At 51.8% G+C, this 19,369-nt stretch overlaps 1 protein-coding gene across 1 annotated transcript; it reads left to right on the forward strand.

Annotated features, from left to right (window-relative positions):
* Positions 1-17,095: 17,095 nt before the first annotated feature.
* Fgf4 (fibroblast growth factor 4) lies at positions 17,096-18,700 on the forward strand. Its single transcript, XM_004654247.1, has 3 exons — positions 17,096-17,423; positions 17,965-18,068; positions 18,524-18,700. Exons 1-3 carry the CDS (start codon positions 17,096-17,098, stop codon positions 18,698-18,700), a joined length of 609 nt encoding a protein of 202 aa, XP_004654304.1.
* Positions 18,701-19,369: the final 669 nt, after the last annotated feature.

The following is a 19,369-nucleotide window of genomic DNA, read 5'->3' on the forward strand; positions in this document are numbered from 1 at the left end:
AAGATGGTTTCCTTAAAGACTCCTTTTTCCTTATTTATTATTATTATTATTATTATTATTATTGGTTTTTCAAGGTAGGGTCTCACTCTAGCCCAGGCTGACCTGGAATTAACTGTGTAGTCTCGGGGTGGCCTCGAACTCACGGCGATCCTCCTACCTCTGCCTCCCGAGTGCTGGGATTAAAGGCGTGCGCCACCACGCCCGGCTCTTGTTCCTGTTTTTTTAAAAAAAATTTTATTGACCATGATTTGCAGCCAGAAGAGCCCAGACCAGGAAGCGGACGTGGCCTGTTGCTCATGCATAACGCTGGGGAGATGGCCACCGGATAGACCGTTAGCCTGGTCATCTTTGCCTACTATACCGCCCGGGTGATTCCCGTGTCCTTCATCGACATTCCAGCGCGCCATCCACAGGCACTTCCTGCCCGGGGCCTATGCCATCCTCATCCCACTGGCTTCAGGCCTCTGTTGCTCCTGTTGGTGGGACTGTTCGTCACCTACGTGATGCTGAAGAGCCCCAGGGTGGCGAAGAAGGCTCAGTGAAGGGCCGGCGGGGATGGAGCGTGGCAGCACCTTCTTGCCGTGTGCAAGACAGCTCCGCACAGGCAGACTGGAGCCCCCTTTTCTCGCTCACCCTTCCAGAAGCTAAGAAGCAGAGGACTCCCTCCCACCCTCTTTGGGCTCAGAGCCTGAACGGGGCTGGTCCTGGCCACCTCACTGTCAGGCTCCTGTCAATTGTTCCTCTAGGTTCTGCTCTCTTGCCTCAGTTGCCCTCCTGTCACGTGCTGGTATTGGACTTCGCAGGTTCTGAGGCTGCACGTGACCTCCCCGTTTCTCTCCACAAGGCCCGACCCTCTATAAAGGCAGCTCTTTTGAGTCGGACAGACACCAGACTCCATGGGGACTTCTGGGCCTGGAAACCTCTGGAGAAAGACTGACGTAAGGACATACTGGATTTGCCACACCAGGTCTAGGCTGGCTGGGTTTTGGGAGAACTTGCTTATAAATACTTATCGTGTGAAAAAAAAATATATTTTATTGCTGGGCATAGTGGTGCACGCCTTTAATCCCAGCACTCGGGAGGCAGAGGTAGGAGGGTCTCCAGGAGTTCGAGGCCACCCTGAGACTACATATAATGAATTCCAGATTGGCATGGGCTAGAGTGAAACCCTACCTCAAAAATTTGATAGATAGATAGATAGATAATTTGCAAGTAGAGAGAGAGAGAATGAATGGGTTCACCGGGACCTCCCACCCTGCAAACAAACTTCAGATGCATGCACCATTTTTTTTAAATATATTTTTTTAATTAATTAATTTATTTATTTGAGAGCGACAGACACAGAGAGAAAGACAGATAGAGGGAGAGAGAGAGAATGGGCGCTCCAGGGCCTCCAGCCTCTGCAAACGAACTCCAGACGCGTGCGCCCCCTTGTGCATCTGGCTAACGTGGGACCTGGGGAACCGAGCCTCGAACGGGGGTCCTTAGGCTTCACAGGCAAGCGCTTAACCGCTAAGCCATCTCTTCAGCCCACCATTTTTTGCAGCTGGCTTTACATAGGTACAGGGGAATTGAGCCTGGGGCCATCAGGTTTGCAAGCAAGTGCCTTTAACTGCTGAGCCATCTCTCCAGTGCTTGGCTGTCTCCACTGCAAGATCCCACCTAGCCCCCGCCATGTGTACTCAGAGAAGTTCCCTACCCACTGTCCTTCAGTCTCCCCTTTCGTGAAGCGGGGTGAGCAGTTGCTGCCCATCTCATGTGGTTGTGCAGGGGGCTGTCCACCACCGAGCCAGCACCACCAAGGCCCGTCTGCATGACTGGGCCTTGTGGGGACTCGCCCTGTCTTGTGTTATCTGGCAAAGTCAGTTGCTCACCCAGCCAGACCCCAACCTGGATGGCAGCCAGGACCTAAAGTTTTTCTCATCAAGTTAAACTGAGGCCCTGGAGCGTCAGGTACCTACAGAGCCTCCAGCAAGCCCTGAGCAGAAGCCAGCCTTGGGGACAGCAAGGTGACCTGGACGCTGTCTCCAGGGCAGCTCACAGAGCACTCTGCTCCCTCTGAGACTCTTCTGGACTTTTACACGATCACTGTGAGAGGTCAGGCCAGGCTTCCTACGGAGGTCAAGGTGAGTGAGTTGAGGTCTGGAAGGCTGATGGGAGAAGGTTTCAGGGGCCCCACCCAAGGGCCTAGCCTGGGCCACACCTCCTGCTGTTGGAAGAGGGAACCAGACTGCGCCCTTGGGCAGCTTCGGAGAGAATGGAGTTCCCCTTTCCTGCTTTTCCTTTTCTTGGGATCCTTCTGTCACTTTACAAAAGAAAGGCCGAGCTGGGCTCAGGTGCAAAGGCCCAGAGCAGTAAACAACAGCGAGGAGCGAGGAGCTGGAACACAAGGACACGAGACTATCAGACCCAGAGCAGCTGGGGCAAGTGACTGGGGCCGTGGAAACACGTAAGTTCGGAGACAGAGGACAGAATGGGATGGTGCCCCTGATGCCACCGGGCTCGGCTGGCACCCAGCAGATCTCCCAGAGGCAGCTTGCAGCAGAGGGAGTGTGCTTGAGATCCAGGGTTAACTTGTGTGTTTGAATAAGAACACGGGGCTTCTGTGATCACAAGCGCGTTCCCTGGGAAGGTGAATGTCCAGCGATGCCGCCAATCCTGTCACTCAGAGGCCAAGTCTACAGTTCAACCTGCACACCCCGGAGCTCGGGACAGGTCCCCACCACCACGTACTGCTGCCAAACTGGGCCCACCTGTCCGTCCTTCCTCCCTCAGAGGAGGAACTGTGGGCACAGAAAATGGGCGCTTACAGGTCCTGGGACAGCCCTGTGTTCCCATCTCCAGCACAGCAAACGCTAGGCGTGGCGGTGCCCATCTGGAATCCCAGCACTCAGGAGACAGAGGCAAGAGGAACAGAATTCTGTTCCAGGTAACAGCCGGGCGTGGTGGTGCGCGCCTTTCATCCCAGCACTCGGCGGAAGGCAGAGGTAGGAGGATTGCTGTGAGTTCGAGGCCACCCTGACACTACCTAGTGAATTCCAGGTCAGCCAGGGCCAGAGTGAGACCCTACATTGAAAAAACAAAAACCAAACAAACAAAGTCCAGGTTATTATTCTCTGCTAGAGAGTTTGAAAGCAGTCTGGCTATATGAGACCTTGCCTCTCTCTCTCTCTCTCTCTCTCTCTCTCTCTCTCTCTCTCTCTCTCTCTCTCTCACACACACACACACACACACACACACACACGTATACATACATACACACGGGCACGGTGGTTCACACCTTCAATCCTAGCACTTGGGGAGTTTTGCAAGCATCTTTAACTGTTGTGCCATCTCCCCAGCCCAGGATAACCATTCTTGTTTGTTTTTGTTTTGTTGTTTTTCGAGGTAGGGTCTTGCTCTAGCCCAGGCTGACCAGGAATTCACTCCCACCTCTGCCTCCCAAGTCACCACACCTGGCAAGGAACACCATTCTTGATAAATTCAATGTGGCTTTATAGGAGTTCCACCCTTGAAGGATGTCACCACACAAAACTTGTATTTTAGCCAGGCGTGGTGGCGCACGCCTTTAATCCCAGCACTCGGGAGGCAGAAGTAGGAGGATCACCGTGAGTTCGAGGCCACCCTGAGACTCCAGAGTGAATTCCAGGTCAGCCTGGGCTAGAGTGAGACCCTACCTCAAAAAAAAAAAAAAACTTGTATTTTTTTGTTGTTGTTGTTTCTCCTATAACTGAGGCAACTCTGTTTTCACACCTAGAAAAGCAAAATGGGGGCAATGAGTTCTATCTCTACACTAATCGCTCAGACACACTAGAAAGAGGAAGGGTTATAGAAGGAGTCTATTTTAATGTTTCAGTGTTTAAAATATGCGACAGACTATAGGTTTCACATTTATTTATAACAAATTTTGGATTTCAACTTTGAGTGGTATGAGGGAAGCCAGGTACGGTGGCATACAGCTGGCATTCCCACCACTCAAGAAGTTGAGGCAGGGAAATTGCCAAGAGTTTCAGGCTAGTCTGGATTGTAGTGTGAGATTCTGACTCAAAGAAAAAATTGAAGAGCCGCTGGGGAGATTGCTCAGTGGTCAAAGGTGCTTACTGCAAAACCCGTTGGCCAAGGCTCAGTTCCCCAGCCACCCATGTGAAGTTGAAAGACATTCACTTACAAGAGGAGCTGGAGAGATAGCTCAGTGGTTACAGGCTCTCCCTTGCTAAGCCTTCCATCTTGGGTTCAATTCCCCAGCCACCTATGTAAAGTGAGATGTAAAATGTTGTGAAAAAAGTAAAAAGTAAAAAATAAAATGCCGGGCATGGTGGCGCACACCTTTAGTCCCAGCACTCAGGAGGCAGAGGTAGGAGGATCGCCATGAGTTCAAGGCCACCCTGAGACTCCATAGTGAAGTCTAGGTCAGCCTAAGCAACAGCAAGACCCTACTTCGAAAAAAACAAAAAGTTGTGTAAATGTCTGGCATTGATTTGCAGTGGCAAAAGACCCTGATGCACCCGTATACACACAAATACTTTTTAAATTTTAATATTTTTATTTATCTGTGAGGAGAGAGAAGAATGAGCGTACTAGGGCCTCTTGCCATTGCAAATAAACTCCAGATGGATGCCCCAGTTTGTGCACTTGGCTTTACATGGATACTGGGGAATGGAACCTGGGCAGATAGGTTTTATAAGCAAGTGCCTTTAACTGCTGAGCCACCTTCCCAAGCCCCTAATTAAAACAAAAATTTTTTTGTTCATTTTTTATTTATTTGAGAGCAACACACAGAGAGAGAAAGGAAGAGAGAGAGAGGAGAGGACAGAATGGGCATACCAGGACCTCTAGCCACTGCAAATGAACTCCATATGCATGCGCCAGTTTGTGCATCTGGCTTTATGTGGGTACTGGGGGATTGAACCTGGATTGTCAGGCTTTGCAGGCAAGTGTCTTAACTACTGAGCCATCTCTCCAGCCTCCTAATTTTTTTTTAATGAAAGAAGAAAAGGATGAATGAAAGAAAAATAGAAAGAAAGGAGGGAAGGAAAGAAAGAACAGTTAGCTGTAAGTGAGAGGGCTCAGTCATTTAAACCCATGAGGGCAAGTCCGAGAAGAAAAGAAGCCAGGGAGCCTGGTGGGCACCTTCTGCTTGTGTAGACATCTGCACCGGGGCACCTGTCCCTTGCCTGATGGCACCACATGGCTCCCTCCCCGCAGCCCATCTTCTTAGCCAAGGTCTTATTCTCTCACTTATTCTCCTTAGAAGCATACAAAGGGGGAAAAAAATAATGTTTTCACACTGTGATCAGTCTAAACCCACATCCGGGTAAGGGGGTGGCTTTGTCTGATTGTGACTATCGGAATTTATGGAACCTACCTGAAGTGTTGCCTTGGGTCTACAACAGCCTGAGAGGGAGAACGACCCAGAAGGCTCACTTTTTTTTTTTTTTTTTTTTTGAGGTAGGGTCTCACTCTAGCCCAGGCTGACCTGGAATTCACTATGGAGTCTCAGGGTGGCCTCGAACTCACGGCAATCCTCCTACCTCTGCCTCCCGAGTGCTGGGATTAAAGACGTGCGCCACCACGCCAGGCAGAAGGCTCACTTCTGTTTACCCTGAGGTCCTCAGCTCCCCCTTCCACTCCCAAAGCATGCCCCGCCCTGTGCAAGGTGTGCGATCTTTCCCTAGCCAGCCCCCTGGGCGGCGGGGGCAGGGGTGGCTCATGATATCCTTCCAGGAACCCTCCCAGGGAGCATCATTACAGTTTGAATTTTACAGAAAACCAGGAGGCCCAGAGAAGGCGAGTGACTTGTCCAAAGCCACGCAGCCAATGGGGAGGAAGCAGTCACCAGAACTCAGCTTGTCTGCTGCAAGTTCCCTGCCAGATTGAGGACACTAATGTCCCTGGATGTGGGGCAGGAGACCCTTCCTTTGCCTTTACTGCCCTTGGAGGTACACAAAGGAAAGAGAAGAGACCCACCTGGTGCGTGGATGCCACACACAGCCAGAGCGGTGTCCAGAACTTTCCTTGGGTTCCGTGCATCCAGGCTGGGGGTGGGGTGTACAGTGGCCAAGGCTGACCTTTAAAATGGCTTTTCTTCCACCCCCATCGTGATTCCTCTGAGGTCTCTGAAGGACTGGGAGAGAGTGGGTGGGCTCTCCACCCGCTCCTGCACAGGGGCTCCTACTCCTTAGACTGGACCCCATACCCACCACCAGGAGTAGACCCTTCAAGGGGTTTCCGTGGGGAAAGTGGGCCTTGGCGGCAGGCTTGTGGGGCGAGGCCTGGTGAGATGGGAGGGGAAGGGAAAAAAGAAGGGTGCCGCCCCTACCCTCTCATGTTCCCAGCCATCCCGGTGGCCATCTTTAGCCGAGGCTATGACAGAGGCCTGGAGTGATTCATCTGTAGGGTGAGTGAAGACTGGGTCCCCTGGCTCTGGAAGGACCCTACCTGTCCCGTACACAACCCACCCACCCCTTGATCACGTGCCCTAGTTTTCTTCCCTTCCTGGAGCACCCACTTCCCGACAGCCCCAGGGCTTGGCTCATATGCCCCCCCCCCCCGCAGGGCCCCAGGACTACGGGCACAGACACACTATCAGGATTTGTCCAGCTGATGGTCAGATGGACTGTAGAAGGAGAGCTGGGCTCCTCCTGTGCTGGCACCCTGCTGTGCTGAGACACAGGAGGGTCCCTCTCCACAGCCAGAGCGAGCAGCTCTCTTCACTGGGGGTCTTTGATTTAACATGCAAAAGAGAACGCGGAATGCTAGAGACTGGCGGACATGTCTAGTCTGTGACCTCCCGGGACAGGCGGCTCTGGGTGCTGAAATCAGGCTGCCATAAAACTTGATCTTCACTAGGGCTGACAAGAGATTCCGCCCCTTCCCCCCATAGTTTAAATCCTTAATGTCTATAAGGCAGAGTTCTGACCACATTCCCATTTTGCAGATAGGGAAACTGAGGCAGAGATAACGGCTCAGAGCCTGCCTGGGGCACCCAAAAGCAGGCTTTGAGCCTTGTACTGCTGCTCTGGGACTTGGCACCTTGAGAGAGTTGTGAAGCTGTGAGCTGTGGTTAACACTTCCCTATAGGGGTGATAAACAGGGTTGGTGAGGAGGTGCCTGCCTTGCAGAGCCACCGTGCCTGCTGAGCTTATTGGGACAGGCCAAGGCTCATCCATTGCTACATGAAATAAGTGTATAAGGCTCCCGGTTCTTCACACAGCTAACTCTTTCCAGTCCCTCGGCAGACCCAGGCCACGCACAGGCCAGGCGAGGAGGGGAGAGTGCCCAGCACTGACCTTGAGCCAGTCATCAACGCCTCCAAATCCACGGTGTCCTGCCTGTTCCAGAGTGGAGCATAGATCTTGTTTAAATCCCACAGAAGCTTCCCAGGTGAAAGGCCCAATATCTTCATTGGCCAGGACAAGAAACTGAGGCACAGCTCCCCTTTGATGAGCTCAGGGCTGAGTGTCTAATTTGTGCAAGGATTCCTGTGCTTACACACCTGCACATCTGGATGGGACTTCGTCTCATTGATCTCCAGTCACTGGATTTACCTGCCCAGACCTTGCCGGATGAGCTCCAGGGTACAAGGCCCAGAAGAACAGTAGGACAAGGGGGAGGTGTTACTGAGTATGAAGCCCTGGGCAAGAACTCGTCTGCCTGCTTCGTGAGTCAAGAACTGACAGCCAGGCTGGAGAAATGGCTTAGTGGTTAAGTTGCTTGTCTGCAAAGCCAAAGGACCCAGGTTCAATTCCCCAGGACAAGGTAGTATAAGCATCTGGAATTCCTTTGCAGTGGCTGAAGGCCCTGGTGTGCCCATTCTCCCTCTCAAATAAATAATATATGTATAAAGATGCTGTGGGCTGGAGAGATGGCTTAGTGGTCAAGGAACTTGCCTGCGAAGCTTAAGGACCCAGGTTCGATTCTCCAGGTCCCAGGTAAGCCAGATGCACATGGTTGCTTATGAATCTGGAGTTCGTTTGCTGGAGGCCCTGGCACACCCATTTTTACTCTTTCTCACTCTCTCTCTGTCTCTAATAATAAATAAAAAGAAATAAATCAGAAATTACTGTCCTTCCCTGGGGCCCTCAAGCATCTGGAGTTCATTTGCTGTGGTTGGAGGACCTGGCATGGCCATACTATAAATAAATAAATAAAGTTATTTAAAATTAAAAAAATAAAAGATTTTGTTTGTTTGTTTTTCGAGGTAGGGTCTTGCTGTAGCCTTGGATAACCTGGAATTCACTAAGTAGTCTCAGGCTGGCCTCAAACTCACAGTGATCCTCCTACCTCTGCCTCTCCAGTGCTGGGACTAAAGGCATGTGCCACCATGCCTGGCCAAAAAAAAAGTTTTTTAAAAAGAAGTGACAGCTACCAAGCACCCCTGGTGGCTTTTTTTTTTTCTTTTTAATATTTATTAACATTTTCCATGATTACAAAATATATCCCATGGTAATTCCCTCCCTCCCCACCCCCACACTTTCCCATTTGAAATTCCATTCTCCATCATATTACCTCCCCATTACTGTCATTGTAATTACATATATACAATATCAACCTATTAAGTATCCTCCTCCCTTCCTTTCTCTTCCCTTTATGTCTCCTTTTCAACTTACTGGCCTCTGCTACTAAGTATTTTTATTTTCACGCAGAAGCCCAATCATCTGTACCTAGGATCCGCATATGAGAGAGAACATGTGGCGCTTGGCTTTCTGGGCCTGGGTTACCTCACTTAGTATAATCCTTTCCAGGTCCATCCATTTTTCTGCAAATTTCATAACTTCATTTTTCTTTACCGCTGAGTAGAACTCCATTGTATAAATGTGCCCTGGTGGCTTTTTTTTTTGTTGGTTTTTGTTTTTCAAGGCAGAGTTTCACTGTACCTCAGGCTGACCTGGAATTCACTGTGTATTCTCAGGATGGCCTCGAACTCATAGCGATCCTCCTACCTCTGCCTCCCAAGTGCTGGGATTAAAGGCGTGCGCCACCACACCGGGCTCCTAATGACTTTAATCGAAGTGCCCATAGACAAGGTAGCATGCACCTATAATTATGGCACTTGGGAGGCTGGGAAGGGCATCAAGAGACCCAAGCCAACCTGGGCTACGTAGTGAGACCCTGTCTCAAAATCAAATAAGACAACTTAAACATAGCATTACCATGTAACGGAACAATGCTTTGGACATCTATCCCTGAAAGAACTGAGAGGGGGCAGGGTGCTCACCGTAGCCCAAAGGTGAAAGGCCAAGGACCCACAGACCCAGGAACAGGTTTTCAAAATGTGGTTATTCAAGCCCGGCATGGTGGCGCACGCCTTTCATCCAGCGCTTGGGAGGCAGAGGTAGGAGGAGCCATGACCTCAAGGCCACCCAAAGACTACATAGTGAATTCCAGGTTAGCCTGAGCTGGAGTGAAACCCTACCTCAAAAACCAAGAAAACAATCTTCCCCTCCCCCCCAAAAGTGGTTATCTGTACAGTGGAATATTGCTCAGCCTTCAAAAAGGTGACGCTGACACACACACAGCAGTGTGGATGATCCTCGAGTGTGTTGCACTCAGTGAGACAAGCCAGGCACAAAAGGCCACACTTTTCTATTTGCAATTTCTATTTGCACACAATTCGATTTGCTGGCGGTTGGTTCCTAGAGTCATCAGGACCACAGACAGGAAGTGGGATGAGAGTGTCCTGGAGAATGGGGGAGGGGAGGATTAGTCAGCGGCCCAGGGAGCAGGATTACAGTTTGAGGCAATGGCTTCCCGCTTAGCCCTGCATGGTGGAGCAGGCTTGCCTTCCGAGCTGCTCAGAAGGGCTGAAGAAGGACAATGGTAAGCTCCAGACCAGCCTGAACAACTCAGGGAGACCATTTCTGAACATAAAAAGTTAAGAGGGCTCGGGGTGTGGTGGCGCACGCCTTTCATCCCAGCACTCCGGAGGCAGAGGTAAGAGGATCACTGTGAGTTCAAGGCCACCCTGAGACTCCATAGTGAATTCCAGGTCAGCCTGGGCCAGAGTGAGACCTTACCTCGAAAAACAAAAACAAAAATTAAGAGGGCTGAGGATTTGGGTCAGGGGTAGAAAGCTTGCCTGGTGTGTTTTGAGGAAGACCTGGGCTCATCACCATAAAGGAGTGAAGGGCGTTAAGTGCTTATTTCATGTATTCTCCGTGTAACTGGAGACCTGGTCTTACTCTAACCCAGGCTGACCTGGAGCTATGGGAATCCTTGTACTTCAGCCTCCCCAGTGACCCATTGCCAGAGCTAGGTGGACAGGCATGAGTTACAACAATTGGTTTCCAATGTTATGCAAATAAAATAAAATTAAAATTAAAATGTGGGCTGGAGAGTTCAAAGCACTTGCTTGCAAAGCCTGGAGGCCTGGGTTCAATTTCCCAGTGTCCATGTAAAGCCATAGATGCGCAAGTGACATGTCTGGAGTTGGTTTGCAGTGGCTGGAGGCCCTGGTACACCCAAACTCTCCCTCTCAATTAAATTAAACCAAAATATAGTTGGGCGTGGTGGCACACACCTTCAATCCCAGCACTGGCGACGCAGAGGTAGGAGGATCACTATGCGTTTGAGGCTAGTCTGAGACTACAGAGTGAATTCTAGGTCAGCTTGGGCTAGAGTGAGACCTTATCTTGAAAAAAAACAACAACAAAAATCCTAAACTATGGGCTGGAGAGATGGCTTTGTGGTTAAAGTGCTTGTTTGCAAAGCCAAAGGACCATGGTTCGATTCTCCAGGACCCTCGTAAGCCAGATGCACAAAGTGGCGCATGTATCTGGAGTTTGTCTGTAGTGGCTGGAGGCCCTGGTGCACCCATTCTCTCTTTCTCTCTCTCTCTCAAATAAATAAATACAAATAATTTTTTTAAAAACTCCTAAACTACTGGCGGAATCGGAATCCCCTTACCCTTGAGGTTCACTTCTCAGCTCTGCTCACCAAAGACCCCTGGCTGTCCCAGACCTCCCACCCTGGCACTTCTGCCCAAGGGCAGTGTTGTGAGGGTCTTGCTGGGGGCAAGAAAAGGGAGTGGGACGGGGAAAGTGCCGGGGTCATTTACAAAATTTACTCGGGGCTCTGGCCTCGGGCTGAGCCTTCCCTTCAGCCCTAATACCAGAATTCAGTTTCTATACAAACTCATTATCATGCTACGAAGTACTTAAGCTCTTAACAGCCCAGAGCTGCGTGCTCAGAGAAGTCCCAGCTCCTAGGGGAGAAGTGACTATTCACAGGAGGAATAACACAGGGATTTTCTAAGTGAAGGTTAGGCAAGGTCCCTTTCAGGAGGTTCAACTTGGAACCTGGTCCCACCCACTCACCTGTCCGACTTCTCTCAGTAGAGGTAAATTTCCTTATGGAGTCTCCCACAGCTTGCATAGATTGTCAGCCAGGCTCAACATGAGCTACTTGAAACCTAGACTTGGCTCTGCCTCTTCCTAGAAGTCAGGCTTTGTCTGGCTTGGCTACCATCAGTTCTTCCTTTTTTTAAAAAAAAAAAAAAAAAAAAAGAATTTTTTTTAAGGTCTGGGCAAATGGCTTAATGGTTAAGGTGCTTGCCTGCAAAGCCAAAGGACCTAGGTTCGATTCCCTAGAACCCATGTAAGCCAGCTGCACAAGGTGGCACACGCATCTGGCATTCGTTTGCAGCAGCTGGAGGCCTGGTGCACCTATTATCTCTCTCTCTCTTTGCTTCTTTATCTGTCTCTTAAAAAATATTTTAAAAAGTTTAAATGATTTATTTGGGAGAGAGAGAGAGAGAATGAGCATGTCAGGGTCTCTAGCCACTGCAAACGAACTCCACCTTGTGCATCTGGTTTAGGTGGGTACTGGGAAACTGAACCTGTGTTCTTAGGCTTCACAGGCAAGCACCTTAACCCCTAAGCCATTTTTCCAGCCCAGTTTTTTATTTTTTTCGAGGTAGGGTCTCACTCGAGCCCAGGATAACCTGGAATTTAGTCTCAGGGTGGCCTCAAACTCATGTCGACCCTCCTACCTCTGCCTCCCAAGTGCTGGGATTAAAGGTGTGTGCCACCACATCTGGCTTCAGCCCAATTTTTTGAATTTTTTATTAATTTGTTTGTGTGTGTGTGTATGAGAGAGAGAGAAAGAGAGAGTAATATAGGGGATGCCAGGGTTTCTTGGTGCTGCAAACTACCACCAGACACTTGCTCCACTTTTCACATCTTGCTTATATGGGTGACTGGGGAATTAAACCTAGGCCAGCAAGCTTTGCAAGCAAATGCCTTTAACTACTGAGCCACCTTCTCAGCCCAGTCTGCTATCGTTTCTTTAGCCTATTTTACAAATGGGAAAAAAAAAAAAATCAAAAAGTGGATGCAGGTGAAAGATTGTCTGTAATCAACAGACTGGAGGCAGATGGCAACTCTGCTGGCCCTTCCTAGGTCCCTCTTGACTGACCAGGTTCCCAGGGGGAGGCAGGGCAGAGGGGCTCAGCAAATCCAAGGTCTTTTCTCCAGGTCACCTTACTCCTCCTGTCTGTCCCAGGCATACAGGAAGTCAGGTCCGGCACTGGGCTTTGCATGCAACACCTGTCGGAAGAGCAGCTTCAGGCCCCTCTTAGCTGGTGGCTCCTTACCAATGTACTCATCGGGTACCGACTGTGTGGAAGGACCCAGACCAGAGATTGCGCCATCAAAGTGACCGGCTAGAGCCTAGAGCCGGACATGGTGGCGCCTGCCTTTAATCCCAGCACTTGGGAGGCACAGGTAAGAGGATCCTGTGATTTCAAGGCCGCCCTGAGACTCCATAGTGAATTCCAGGTCCGCCTGGGCTAGCGTGATACCCTACCTCGAAAACCTCGAAAAACAAACAAACAAAAAACACGCTCTGCTTTTGTTATTAGGTGTTTGTTTGTTCGTTTGTTTGTTTGTTTTCTATTCTCAGGTAAGCTCTCACGCTAGCCCAGGCGGACCTGGAATTCACTATGTAATCTCAGGCTGGCCTCAAACTCACGGTGATCCTCCTACCTCTGCCTCCCAAGTGCTGGGATTAAAGGCGTGCGCCACCACACCCAGCAATTAGTTTTTGTTTTTTTGCATGTGTATGAATGCAGTGTTCATGCACATGTCTGTACTATTTTCCTTTTTCTTTATTTTTTTCTTTGAGGTAGGATCTCCTTCTAGCCCAGGATGACCTGGAATTCACTCTGTAGTGTCAGGTTGGCCTTGAACTCACAGCGATCCTCCTACTAGTGTTAGGATTAAAGGCGTACACCACCACACCCGGCTTGTGTATGCATTTTTAATTGTTTTTTTGTTTTGTTTTTGTTTTTTGAGGTAGGGTTTCACTCTAGCCCAGGCTGACCTGGAATTCACTATGTAGTCTCAGGGTGCCCTCGAACTCACAGTGATCCTTCTCCTTCTACCTCCCAATTGCTATTTATTTTTTTCTGTTGTTGTTGTTGTTGTTTTTTTTTTTAGGTGGCGTTTTACTCCAGTTATCCTAGGCTGACCTGAAACTTATTTTGTACAGTCCCAGGCTGACCTTGAACTCACAGTAATCCTCCAACCGCTGCCTCTGTGCTGACACTGGTTGTCTTCCTCAATTGTTCTTCACCTTATTTAAAAGTAAAACGTGGCCAGGTGTGGTGGCGGACGCCTTTGATCCCAGCACTTGGGAGGCAGAGGTAGGAGGATCGCTGCGAGTTTGAGGCCACCCTGAGACGCCATAGTGAATTCCAGGTCAGACTAGAGTGAGACCCTACCTTGAAAAACTTTTTTAAAAAATTATTTATTTATTTGCAAGGAGAGAAAGATGAGGAGGGGGAGGAAGGGAGAACGGATACTCCAGGGCCTCCAGCCACTGTAAATGAACTCCAGATGCATGCGCCACCTTGTGCATCTGGCTTTACATGGGGAATTGAACCTGGGTACTTTGGCTTTGCCGGCAAGCACCTTCATTGCTAAGCCATCTCTCCAGCCCTATTTTTATTTACTTGGGAAAGAGAGACGGATAGAAAGAGAGTGAGCATGGGCATGCCACGGGCTCCTGCCACTGCAAACAAATTCTAGATGCATGTGCCACTTTGTGCACCTGGCTTTATGTTGGGTACTAGGCAATCAAACCCAGACTGTTAGGCTTTGCAAGCAAGCACTTTTAACCATTGGCCTAACTCTTTAGTCCCTCCACCGTTTTGGTTTTCTTTGTGTGTGTGGTGGTTTGTGGTTTTATTTTATTTTATTTTTTTAGTTTTTTAAAAAATATTTATTTATTTAATTTTTATTAACATTTTCCATGGTTATAAAAAAAATCCCATGGTAATACCCTCCCTCCCCCCCACCATTTTTTTAGATTTTTGAAGTACGCTCTCCCACTAGTCCAGGCTGAAGGAATTCACTCTGTATTCTCAAAGTGGCCTTGAACTCACGGCAATCCTCCAACCTTCCTACCTCTGCCTCCCAAGTGCTGGGATTAAAGGCGCCACCACCACCACCATTCCTGGCCACCTTTTTTTTTTTTTTTTTTCCTCGAGGTAGGGCTTCACTCTAGCTCAGGCTGACCTGGAATTCACTATGTTGTCTCAGGGTGGCCTCCAACTCACTCACAGCAATCCTACCTCTGCCTCCTGAGCGCTGGGATTAAAGGCGTGCACCTGGTGTCTTTTTTGACAGGGTTTTCCATAGAACCTGGTTACTGAATCAGGAGGACTAGCTAGCTAGCTCCAGGGATCCTGTTGTGTTCACCCCCTCCCATGCTGGGATTACAGGCGTGCACCATCAAAGCCAACATTCTACATGGGTTCTGGGGATCCAAACTCAGCTCCTCAAGCTTGTGTGGCAGCCCTCTCTCTATCCACTGAGCAATATCCCCAGGTTGTTATTACCGTTTTTGATAGGTCTTCACTCTGTAACAGAGGCTGGCTTCAAACTTGTGGCAATCCTCCTGCTTCAGCCTCTCCAGTGCTGGCATTACAGGCATGTCTTACTATGCCTGCCAAGATTCTTCGAGATATGAGCTGAATGCCCACAGAGGGACTGGGCTGCATAGCCACCTCTGGAAGACTGCCATTGGAGGGCAGGCAGTCTTCCTTCCAAGGGGAACTGGGGAGGAGGAGTGGGTCCACTGGTGAGGAGGCAGATTGGGGTTGAAGGTTGATTCTCACTCATGTTCTCCCTAGTTTCTGAGGGGGCCTGGCCTGTGGCAGTCATGTTGGGCTTGGGGACCAGCGTGTAGAGCAGGAGCCAGGACCCCCGAGCCCTTGGACTCCAGTGACCAGCTCCTAATCCAACTGGCTACCTTCCTCCATTGCCAAAAGCATCCACAGAAGGAGGTGGTCAGCAGTTCCCGGAGCTACTTATGGCGCCCTTTGCTAAATCCTGGAGTCAGGGAGGTGTCCCCAAATGGAGCCTGCTGTGTGTGTGTGGTGAGGGGGGGAGTTCTGGGAAGAGTTGCTTCATCCCACCAAGAGATGAAGGAAACATCTAGGCCATGAGATGGACCCTGGACCTGAGTCCTGGCTCTCCCAGGAGGTCCTGAGCTGAAGATGAAAAGATCTTAAGGTGGAAGGGGTACATCTCAACACCTTATGGTCAGACTCTCCTCCCTGGCCACTAGGGCCTTCTGGATGCCATCAGGGACCCTGGGCACCCAGACACGACCTGGCCAGGTGTATCAAATTGTCTCCATAATGGGTTTGGGGATGAGGGGTGACCCTGCACTAGATAATCTTGAGTGCTCCCTGAGGGGCCTCAGGACCTCCGGCCTGGTCTCCCTGGTGTCTTACATAAGCGCCAGGAATGTTTGGAGCACTAGTTCCAGGCAGAAGGGAGGTGCCTCAATAACCTAGGGGTGCTGTACTCACCGGTCAGGTACTGGTGACAGCAAGGGATAGGGCAGATTTTGAGATTCCAACAGCTTGGCCAGGTCACATGCTGGGACATGGCACACCAGGCTCCTGAGGTACCACAAAGATCAGGGCTGTTCACACCTAGGTGAGCAGCATCAGGCCCTGCCCAGCCCGCCCCCTTCAGGCCATAATGGCCACAGTGGGGGTTGCGGTGCGGGTGGGGGTGGGAGGCTCTCCAGAGCCCAGCCTGGGTCTCTGTGGGGTTGGGAGACTGACAACAAAACTTGAAAATCCAGGCCAGGCGTGATGGCACAGGCCTTTAATCCCAGCACTTGGAAGGCAGAGGTAGAAGTATCGCCGTGAGTTCGAGGCCACCCTGAGACTACACAGTGAATTCCAGGTCAGCCTGGGCTAGAGGGAGACCCTACCTTGAAAACCCAAAAGCATCAAACAAACAATCAAAAAAGCCTTGAAAATCCCTTCTGTGGAGTCAGGGCTGGGGAGTGGTGCCCTGGGTCTTTTGCCCGGCCAGCTGCCCTTGCGTGGAGGCCAGCTGCCCTTGCGTGGAGGTGCGTAGCAGTGCCGTGCATACAACCAGTACACACCTTGCCCGTCGCTGCTCTTAGAAGCACCCATTTGGCTAATCACCCAATAATGTCCAAATCCATGAGGCCACATTGGGACTTGGCTCTCTCCAATTTGTGGCCGTTGGAATTGTCCCCTGCCTGTGCAGGCCACATTGTGGCTTGCTGTTTTATCCACCCTGGGCCCAAATAGAAACCAAGTCTTCCAGAGTCCCTAAAAGGCTATGGGCAGGGAAAGCGGCAGGAGGAAGGGAGAGATGGGCGGTTGGGGAAAACCAAACCCAACCTTGCAAAGCCGACCCGAGGGGCGGGACGAACAGGTTCGTGGGATGGGCGGAGCCGAGGGTGGGGGCCGGGGTCTATCCAGGTGACAGGAGCTGCCGCTGATCCCCCGGCCTCCTCCCGGATCGGTGATTGGCAGGCAGCCTGCGAACAGCCACCAGCGCCCCGGCGCCCTGGCGAAGGCGAACGGCCCCCCGCAGGAGCCGGCGAGTAGGAGGGGGCGCCTGGCTATATATACCCGGCTAGGCCCTAGCCGGCTCAGCGCGCAGCCCGGGTCCCCACTGTGTGTCCCGCCACCGCCCCAGGCAACACGGGGATCCCCAGCCGTGCGCCTCCGCAACGCTCCCCAGCCCCAGGCACAGCGCAGTCGCCGGCTGCCCGGGCGCACGGCCCGCCACTCGGACGCACGCACGGCCCGCGGGCCGGGATGCCGGGGCCCGGGACGGCCTCGGGGACTCTGCTCCCAGCGGTCGTGCTGGCCCTGCTACTGCCCTGGGCCGGTCGAGGAGCCGTCACCGCCAACCGCACGCTGGAAGCCGAGCTGGAGCGCCGCTGGGACAGCTTGGTGGCGCGGTCGCTGGCGCGCCTGCCGGTGGCCGCGCAGCCCCAAGACGCGGCCGTCCAGAGCGGCGCCGGCGACTACTTGCTGGGCATCAAGCGGCTGCGGAGGCTGTACTGCAACGTGGGCATCGGGTTCCATCTCCAGGTGCTCCCCGACGGGCTCATCGGCGGTGTGCACGCGGACACGAGCGACAGTGAGTGGGACAGGCGACTGGGAAGGGTGGAGGACTGTGGGTGGCAGCTGGGTCTTGCAACACCAAACACCACCCAGCTCTAGGTGGGAGGGGGCCCTCACTCAGATCAGGCACCTGCTTGCGGGGCCCTTGGGACCGGGCAGACTTGGGGACCAGTCCCTTGGGACGCGAGGACGTGGGGATTCCAGAGCGCACTTGGTTAGTTACAAGTCGCAGTAACTAGCTTAGTGCACCCCGGCGGCAGAGCTCCGCCTCCCCGCCTTCGGAAGGCCCGGCTCCCGGTGCCCGAATTCCAGCGACTTCGCTCGTGGGCACAGAGCTCTCAGCTCAGCCGCTGGCACCCACGGGCACCCGGGACACGCGCCCAGGCTAGGGACAGGCTTTGGGCCGCCTGGTCCCTGCGCCCCTGGCTCATGGCCGACCTGCTAGGGTTTGCGTTGAAGACCCCCAGACCTTTACCTCCACTCACCCTAGATCGAGGGCCCCATGGCCCCTTAGGCGAGGGTCACCTGCCCTTTCCTGATCTGCACCCCATCCCCAGGCTTGCTGGAACTCTCCCCTGTGCAGCGGGGCATCGTCAGCATCTTCGGAGTGGCCAGTCGCTTCTTCGTGGCCATGAGCAGCCGGGGGAAGCTGTATGGCTCGGTGAGTGTTCTGGGGCTCGGGCTGGGCACTCGGTGGACACAGTGTGCAGGATCGTGACCCCTTTTTCAGCCAGGTCCACCTATGTCTAGGGTCGTCAAGGGCTGCACACCTGGGTCACCAGATTCCAGAGTTTTCAGTCACACACCTCTGGGCCCCCTTCAAGTACCCAGAGGCAGGTCCCACAGCCAGCAGCCAAACCAAACCAAGACAGTCAGTCACCTTTTCCTGCTGTGACTCGATGGGCACTTCCTGGTTGAGAGAAAGGAGCCCTTGGGAGCCCTTGTCTATACCCAGGAGGCAGAATGAAAAGGGGCAGGCGATGACCCTGGCAGGAGGCTAGTTAGTAATGCAGCTGGCGTGATCTTGCCATCTCTCCTTTTCTCAACCTGGCACGATCTTGACACCCTGCGGGTTGGGGAGAGGCCCTTGGCTCACCCTGCACTCCTCCCTCTCAGCCTTTCTTCACCGACGAGTGCAAGTTCAAGGAGATACTGCTCCCCAATAACTACAATGCCTACGAGTCCTGCCAGTACCCTGGCATGTTCGTCGCCCTGAGTAAGAATGGGAAGACCAAGAAGGGGAACCGAGTGTCACCCACCATGAAGGTCACCCACTTCCTCCCCAGGCTGTGACCGCCGCCGCCAGAGCCCCAGGAGGACCGCTTCGTTTTCTTCCGAGGGAGAGCTTCATGCAAGAGCAGGTGTAAGATATTTAAATTAATTATTTAAATATGTATATACTGCCACCCAATTATTTATGAGTCTGTGTGTTGTAATTTTCTGGATTAAAAAAAAAAAAAGACCAAAATGAAAGAACAACAACAACAAAATAAAACAACTCTAACTTCCGGTGAGACAGGGGACGGACAGTCTCACCATTTGGATTTTTCCTACTCTTAACAGTCAGGAGTTGGCTGCTCTTTTGTGCCTTAAAACGCAGTGACATCAGATTCCAATGGTGTCCCTGCCTCCCTCTGTCCGCCTGGGGCCTTGGAGCCTGGGAAGAGGACTCTTAGCCCAGCTCCCGCATCTTCCCGTGGTCCACTCCTTTTGTGCCCTTCGGTATGAATCGGGCCGTATCGGTTTACTTCGGGTACAGAAAGTGGGCTGTCAAAGTGCTCGCTGCTGCCACGCTGTTTTTAGATCTGCCAAGATTGACCTTTGACCTCTCCTGCAGTCAATCCTCGATCTACCAGATGGGAGAGAGCCTTAGACATCTTCAAACTCCTTTTTTACGGATCAGCCACCACCCATGTAGCTATTGCATGGGGTGGTAGGGGGGGAGCAGGGAACAAGACTGCA

Source organism: Jaculus jaculus, chromosome 1 (genome assembly GCF_020740685.1).
Source record: "Jaculus jaculus isolate mJacJac1 chromosome 1, mJacJac1.mat.Y.cur, whole genome shotgun sequence".
NCBI lineage: Eukaryota > Metazoa > Chordata > Mammalia > Rodentia > Dipodidae > Jaculus > Jaculus jaculus.